This window comes from Xiphias gladius, chromosome 22 (assembly GCF_016859285.1).
Source record: "Xiphias gladius isolate SHS-SW01 ecotype Sanya breed wild chromosome 22, ASM1685928v1, whole genome shotgun sequence".
NCBI lineage: Eukaryota > Metazoa > Chordata > Actinopteri > Istiophoriformes > Xiphiidae > Xiphias > Xiphias gladius.
In genome coordinates, this window is record NC_053421.1 from 19644079 (window position 1) to 19652099 (window position 8021).

Sequence of the window (8021 nt, forward strand, 5' to 3'; positions counted from 1 at the left end):
TGCTTGCTAGATGTCTCTGCAGAGGAATCCTGATGCCACTCTTGACAGAAGCCCAGGAGTACATTTGGCTCATGCTCGCCATAACTCGTGGCCTGGCTAGATTTAACCTCTTCTAGATGTCAAAAAGAGTGCTAGTTATTTTTCTGTTTGCTCTTACACACGCACAGGACTAGGTTATGGGATTACATGGCAATTATACTAGTTTCTATGTAATGATTTTGTAAAGAACAGTCAGTGCCAACATGTCTCAACAGGCATGTTTCTGGTATTAAGGAAGGGGACCTGCCATGAAAGATTGATTTGTCTGGGAAGTTAGATTTCAAGAATCGCTGCACTCTGGGTGAGACAATGACCCGTGACTGTGACACTGTCAGGATTAGGCTTTAATGAGGATTTCATGAACAGACATTGTTCATTTTAGAGCTCAGTTGTTCACATTTTCCGTGGAGTTTCAAGTGACAGGTTTTACTTAATTTGGAAGCGTTTCAAAGCAACTGTTTGACTTGATACAGAGTCAGCAATTTCAGTTGTGTGTTTTACCAAGAATAATGGACAACAGGAGTGTGTCAATCAAGTGACTAACCTTGTATAGAGACCATTGTGTGGGAATGCAGACCTACAGGTAATTGAAAGCTTTTGGTGGGTGTGGGCTTGGCTTGTGTACCCATCAGCAATGGTAGTTAAAGGTGTAACCAAAGTGAGTATAAGAGGGAGGGGGGAATTGGAGGTGCAGCCAGAGGGAGAGCCAAAGAGGGTGGAAATGACGGAGGGGGCGAGGTTTTAGAGGAAAGGGAAATGAAGGAGTAAGTAAGATTGTGCCTGCAACACAGATTCACTCTCTCAGAATACAGCTGACATTAAAAGAGGACAGACATGGTTGGAGACAAACTGGAGGACAGAACAAGGAGCAAGTGAGAAAAACAAGAAATCAACCAACCTCAGCCTGCTTATCTTTTCCATCTATATACGGAAACCACTGGATAATTTATAAGCCTCTCCCTCTCGGTCTGTGTTTGTCTGTGTGTGTATGAGAGAGAGAGGGGGGATTTGCTGAGCTCACCACCACCATGCTGTGTCCTGCTGCTGTCAGTGCAGCTGCTGCTGCGTCTGTCTGGCTGCTGGCAGTGCTGGGCCCAGGCCTGTCTCTTCCAGCTGAGGACAACTCAGAGCCAGACTTCAGCCTCTGCAGTCACTGCTTCTACAGACAGACACCTCCTCAGGGAGCTTCTGCAGGGCCACTGCTGCGCCCACTGTGCCACAGACTGCCCAGGGGACAGGCGTTTGCCACTGTGTCTAAGCCGACCTGTGACACAGCTGTCTACTCTGCCTTCCATCTCAACCATGGATGGACAAAGAGAGAGGGAGAGGAGGAGGAAGAGTCTGGGGTAAGGACACATGTTTAAAGTGGTACTATGTGTTATTGAATAATGGAATTTTAAGAATGAAGTACAGTATAAAATCACAGATTGCTTTTCGACTGCATGCAAGCAGTAAACCAGGGATGTAAAGTAACGAAGTACATTTACTCAAATACTGCACTTAAGTATAGTTTTGAGGTACTTGTATTTGAGTATTTACATTTTATGTTACTTATACTTCACTACATTTCAGAGGGAAATATTGTACTATTTACTCCACTACATTTATCTGACAGCTGCAGTTACTAGTTACTTTTTACATTAAGATTCTGCATTAAAAAACATATGATAAGCTAATAATTAAGATGCATGGTTAAAGATTAAAGTGGTTTCCAGCCTGTTTGGATTGTGACCCGTTTACAAAAATGCATGTCTGCGTAGGGCCTGTGATTACGGAGTTGTTAGCAGTTCCACCAACGACTAATTTTCCCTCTAAATTTCCCAGATAGTTTGATTTTAATAACCATTTTTTCACAACCTTATAGAAAAATCCATAAATTAATAGAAATTTGTTTTTCTTGTTGCTACACCAGTAATCATCTCACAACCCCCCAGATTTACTTATGACTCCTTGGGCCCCCTGCCCAACTCCTAAATTGGGAACCATGGGAAAAAACTACCAAAATGTATATAAAGGAATTAAAATTAGCTCCTCCTCAACCAACTGCAACAGTAATCTCCATTTTTTTGTAATTACTCTACACTGTAAACAGCAATCTCCAACAGTAATCCTTTTTGTTGATAATACTTTGGTGCTTTTACATACGTAGGATTTTGATTGCAAGACTTTTACTTGTAATGGAATGTATAGGTTTATGATATAAAGTAAACTCTGAATACGTCTTCCACCACTGCACTTAACATTGGAAAGAGTCAGCTCTGGTAATTAACTGCAAGAGCATTTGTAAGTGGCCGCAAACCACCCCAAAAGCTGGATTTTTGTTCAGGAAATGACCTTTGTCAAACTTAAACCTTTCAAATCCTTGCGTAATTATCTGTAGTTAATCAGCTGTTGGTATACATTGACAGTAAAACAGGAACAATATATTTTTTCAAATATCCCATTTTTCACATTATACTTTCTCATTTAACATGACCAGAAAGCATTTGAAAATGATGGATTAAATAAAATGTATGCATACATAATTGAAAATACTAGTTGATGTACAATATTTGTAAGGTTATACAGTGGATTATAACTAGTGTACACTTGCATAGATACTAATGCACTCACACCTTGTGATTATTTTTTCTCCCAGACAGAGGAAGAAAACAACATTGAAGTAACAGTACCAGCTCTCCTCAGAGGAGGCGGGGATCCATCTCATCCTGCCTCTCCCACAGGCTCCCCTCTTCAGCACTGGGACTCAACAGTCACAACACTGGTTCAGTCAAGCATCAGTCCTCAGTGCAGTACTTTAGGGGGGGATCTCTACATCCTGACCGGGGCGGGAGGTCTCGGGGCTACTGAGGACGGAGATGAGGAGTGTCAGATGAAGCCGCTGTGGTCTGCAGTGTGCTGCGCCGTCCCAGAGGGGAGGGGTGGCTTCAGCGTGGGGTTAATCAGAGAGACGGGGGAAGGGGAGAGGCAAGTGAGCATGAAGGAGCTGGAGGAGATGCTGGGAGTGGCAGAAATGTTCTCCGAAGGCTGTGGACGAGCAGATGCGGAGACAGTTGGAGTTGTAGCAGGTCTTCACAGTGAGGCGCAACCTGGAAATATAGAAAAGATCAGTGCAAATGCTCATGGAGGAGAGAGGGGCGATAAAGATGTGGATTCGGATGCTGCTGGTCGAGACATTGAAGGGGAGACTACTCTTGATGCTCAGCAGGAGGAAGCTGATGAAGTTTCACGGGAAACTTCAGCAGATGCAGTGAAATCAGCGAGCAGCAGTGAAGAGCGGGGTGATCTGAGGCGTTCACGAGCTGTCAGATCAGAGTCTCCTGAGTCGTCAGCTGACTATGAGCCCGTGGATGAACGAGAGACAGACACAAATTCCAGCAGCACTCTGGTCTACATCTTTTCCACCACCATGTCCATTCTTAGAGCTCCGCTTTGCCCTGTGGTCTCCACAGTCACGCGGTTACCTGGACAGGTGATGCAATATACTGAACTTTTTAGACATTTGTTTTATTCAAACTCTAATGGATACTACAGCAATTTCTTATTACACTTCCATAAGGTTGAGGCATTAACAGGGGACAGATTCAAAAAAGGAGTGGTCTAAATTGACCAAGATGTCCCTGCTCTACCTCGGTTTTTAACACAGTGTGTCTGTTATAAACTTGTACTCTCCAAGTCCAAGCCAAGGTAATCCTGACAACATCCTCAGGGTTGTTTTGTCACAATTTAAAAGCTCCTGCAGAGCCTCAGAACACATTTTACAACTTTTTTAACATGCTGAGCAGTACTCCTCATGTCGAGTAAAGTGAATGTCATGTGTAAAATCAGTGGCGTGGCCCTTTAATTTCACCAGCAACAAGCAAAACATTTGGTAATCACAAATACTTATTAATACAAAATAATGGATAATTAGATTAAAAACTGATTCCAAGACGAGTGAAAATAACGGGACCAGTTTAACGAGTTTGTAAAAGGCAACAGCAAACACTATTCCAACAGAAATGCAACAACAACAATAGCACTTAGCAGCAAAAACAGTACTAATCATTTGTTTCTTCAAGTCTTTTTTAGATAACAAGGGAATATTTTTCCAAGAGCTCATGACTGAAAAGATTGAGGTGTTAGTTTAGTATTATCAGTTTGGAGGGAAGCAATTCCACTTCAACATTTTAAACACAGTTTCAGAGTCCTTTAAAAAAAACCTCATTCCAGTCTTCCCCTCCCGCAGAATGGAATGAGGTGTGGTTAGTAAGAGGTGTTAAAATTTTCTTTAGGTTTTTCTGTCATTTCATTGTTCACACCATTTTTCTTTTAATCTCTCTTAAAAATTAACACTTGTTTTATCTTGATTCAGGTGACATATGTTCTTCAGGAAGACCTTGGAGTTCTCTCTGCCCTGCCTGGAGATGCTTTCTCCCTGCTCCACCTCTTGACCTCTGACCTCTTGGCCTGGATGGGCTCAGCAGCAGACATGCTGCTGGGTGTGGGGGAAACCTGCTTCTTCAGTGTCTACTACTGCACCTCGTCAATGCTGGGAGCCCTGATGAGCAGCTGCCACACTGGGGTCACCGGCATGGGGACCCTGGCCGGTGACACAGTGGGGGTATTTGGTGACGCGTTGGATAACGCCTGGTGGGTGACCAAGTACTTTGGAGGGCGTCTGTGGGAGCAAAGCGAGGGTTATGCAGAAACGATGATGTCAGAGATGGGGGGTCAGGCCAAAGCTGTAGGTGGAGGGCTGGGGAAGCTGGCATGGAGAAGTGGAAATGGAGTGGGAAATGTGTTTAGGCTGGGAGGGGGTTTAATAATGGGGATGGTGGATATGCTCTTTGGTGCGGTGAGAGAGTCATTTGGGCAGGAGTCAGAGTGACGGAGGAAAGGACCAGACTCCAGATAAGGCCATCGGTAACAAACTTTTTCAACTGTTTTCTCCAGTATGGGATTGTAAGTTTTTTCAGCACATGGAAGCGTGAAAAAAAGGAAAAACAATGTGAAGGTTGATGTCGTTTTATCTGCCTTAGTTGTTACAGAAAGATTGCCACATGTGAATTTCAAATTTCTTTCTAATGTAGGTCTTACACTTCACCGTGGAAAGCTGGGTGTTCAAATAATTTGCTGTATTTGAGAGCTGACCCAACTGTGATTTAAAAAACACTGTGCACACTGTGCTTTCGGATGTATTTGTTTAAGACTACTCCTGTATGATACTTGTTGCATGTGTACATTTGAATAAAAGAGATTGCTGGCTTCACATTCTACTCCACAGCATTTCAGAGGGAAATACTATAGTTTTTTCCTCCACCACATTTATTTGGTGGCTATTGTTACCAGTTACCTTGCTCATTCAGACTTTACACTAGCAGTTTATAAAATATGACACATTGTTACAGATTAAACTACCCAAAAATATACAATGTAGTTAAAAATAGCAACAGCTCAACTAAGTACAACAGCAAAATGCTACTTAATACAACAGTAAGAATAATCCAATGATATAATATATAAGAATATAACAATTGCATAGTTGTTTATCTGCATCTCATACACTTTTACTTTCCTTGATCTAAGTAGGTTTTCTGATAAGCACTTTAACTTGTAATAGTGTATTTCTACACAGTTGCATTGCTTCTTTAACTTAAACAAACAATCTGAGTGCTGTATTTACAAGTACTGTACTTGAGTACAATTTCAAGGTAATTTCCACTCTCTGCTTCTTCTCCAGTACTTGTCAGGGTGAAATGTTGTACTTTTTACTTCACTGCATTTATGTGACAGCTGCTGTTACAAGTTACTTTACAGATTACAATTTTACAGGCAAAAACTATGATCATCTCATGATATAGTACATAGTGCATTGCTGTAGATGGGACAACCCAACACGATAAAGTAGTTAAAACTGGCTCCACCTCAGCGACCCACGGCTTTGACATTCTGCTTATATGTTAAGACCATATTAATTATTATATTAATAACAGTATGATAAATATTATAATATGACACTCCGAATGGTGCCATTCTGCATAATTAATATTTTTACTTTGAATACATTATGAGACATTTGCTTAGGTTTTGATGATGACACAAAAATAAAGGACCCGTTTACTTTTTCGATCATATGCCGTTGTTGTTGTTGATGCCGATGCTGTTTTTATTGTAGTTAAAAATAAAATAAATTCAATAGACTTCCGTTTGGTGGCGGAAGCGAGCGGATGAAACCCGGAACACGTTTGTGGCTTCATTGCATCAGACGCAGAGAGGCGGAGAGGACTCATGTGGCTCTGTCGCGTATGCTAACTTAAGCTCACGTCTGTTTCTGTTTCATTCAAAGGTATTGAGAACTTCCCGTACACATTTTCAATACCAAGCCGTAGGTCTTTTTTAAACAGTAAATTTAGAACAGGTTTAAAACGGTGACTCTGTGCGTAAGGACGCGTAAAGCTTACCGTGTAGTTGCAAATCTCAAGCTTTAATTTGTACCAGTAGCTAAAGCTAACTGTCCTGTTTGACGTTAGTTTTCGTCAGCATTTGACAAGTGGGAGAGAGCAGCTTTGCAGAAGGTGAAACAGATGGACAACTAGCTTAAATACCCATCGTCTGACACCTTGAAGCGATGATGTAGGCCACTATAAGACATTTAAAATGATTTTCTTACTGGCGTTTAAAGCAGTTTGTTTACAGATCTTGCGACCCACGTTAACATTACCTTAAATGCCATCACGTTTGGAATGTTTCACTTACACGACCAGCAAACACACCCACTCCACCGTGTCTATAAAAGCATAGTAGGCATACCATTTTGCAGCACTGTCAGGGAAAAGGAAATGAAATGTCAAAAGTCAGAACCAGTTCACAATGTACAACATTTCTTTTTCTCCACCAGAGATGTCCACTCTCTACGTGTCCCCTCACCCTGATGACTTCAGGAGCCTTCTGGCTCTCGTAGCTGCAGAGTTTTGTCCATCCTCTCGCCCTCGGACTGTCACGGAGGACCCTCCTGTGTCACTGAATGCCCGCTGCAGACCGGCCCTGGTGTTGGGTGCTGGGAAAAGTGATTCTGTCCTGAGCGGGGCCAGTGCTGTGGCCTGGTACCTGGCCTTTCAGGGGAAGAGGGCCGGTGTAGATACGAAACAACAGAGCCAGGTGTGGCAGTGGCTGAGCTTTGCAGACAATGAGCTGACCCCTGTGTCCTGTGCGGTGGTCTTCCCACTGATGGGGGTGATCGGAGTGGATAAGAAAGTGAGAGGAGTTTCCAAAGGCTTACTAAGACATTTGTGTGTTGTTTTTTTCTTGTTAGATGACAATGTTTGACTTGTTGTGCGTTCTCAGCTCCAGCAGAGCTCTCGTGCAGAGTTGATGCGTGTTCTCAAGGTTCTGAATCAGACGCTGGAGCCAAGAACTTTCCTGGTGGGAGAGAGCATCACCCTGGCTGATATGGCTGTAGCTACAGCTGTTCTTTTACCTTTCAAATATGTAAGTATGTTGTGCAACACTTTGTTGTCTTACAGGTTTTTCCACATAGATGCTGATTGTCACTCAGCCTGATTTCTTAGTTTGAACAAATCATACATCAGCCAACAATATTTTGATTATATTATTGTTAAATTTAAATATTTTTTTTTTTTAGGCACTGGAGCCAGCAGACAGGAAGGTGTTGGCCAATGTTACCAGGTGGTTCACAACCTGCATTAATCAGCCACAGTTTCTAAAGGTGCTGGGGAAGATTACTCTGTGTGAGAAAATGGTGCCAGTTACACCGAAGACAAATGCTGCTACAGATGCTAAAGCTGCTAACGGCAGTCCTGCTGCTGACTCTGCCAGCACCACGGCTAATGGTCAGAAGGATCTGTGCCACGGTTCATGAATATTTCTTTTTTGTGTAAACAGTATTCTGATTTTCTGAGATATTTCCTACCTCAGGTCCTCCAAAGACAGAAGCCCAGCTAAAGAAGGAAGCTAAGAAGAGAGAAAAGCTGGAAAAGTTC

The 8021-nt window shown here is 42.5% G+C and overlaps 2 protein-coding genes across 3 annotated transcripts in view; both read left to right on the forward strand.

Moving 5' to 3' along the window:
- The first annotated feature begins 313 nt into the window (after positions 1-313).
- Positions 314-5272, forward strand: LOC120784086. Its single transcript, XM_040117548.1, has 3 exons — positions 314-1385; positions 2678-3511; positions 4394-5272. The coding sequence occupies exons 1-3, from the start codon at positions 1068-1070 to the stop codon at positions 4907-4909; spliced, it is 1668 nt and encodes a 555-aa protein (XP_039973482.1). The 5' UTR covers positions 314-1067; the 3' UTR covers positions 4910-5272.
- A 977-nt stretch (positions 5273-6249) lies between these two features.
- vars1 (valyl-tRNA synthetase 1) overlaps positions 6250-8021 on the forward strand; it is a 12231-nt gene continuing 10459 nt past the window's right edge. The window contains exons 1-5 of one of the 2 annotated variants that reach the window (XM_040117480.1): positions 6250-6367; positions 6920-7275; positions 7366-7509; positions 7664-7871; positions 7957-8021. The exon at positions 7957-8021 is cut by the window's right edge and continues 51 nt beyond it. In XM_040117480.1, the coding sequence (XP_039973414.1) occupies positions 6922-7275; positions 7366-7509; positions 7664-7871; positions 7957-8021 (771 nt within the window). In that variant the 5' untranslated portion in view covers positions 6250-6367; positions 6920-6921. Of the gene's footprint in view, positions 6368-6577; positions 6597-6919; positions 7276-7365; positions 7510-7663; positions 7872-7956 lie in introns of those variants that run through there. The other variant, XM_040117481.1, reaches the window with a different exon arrangement.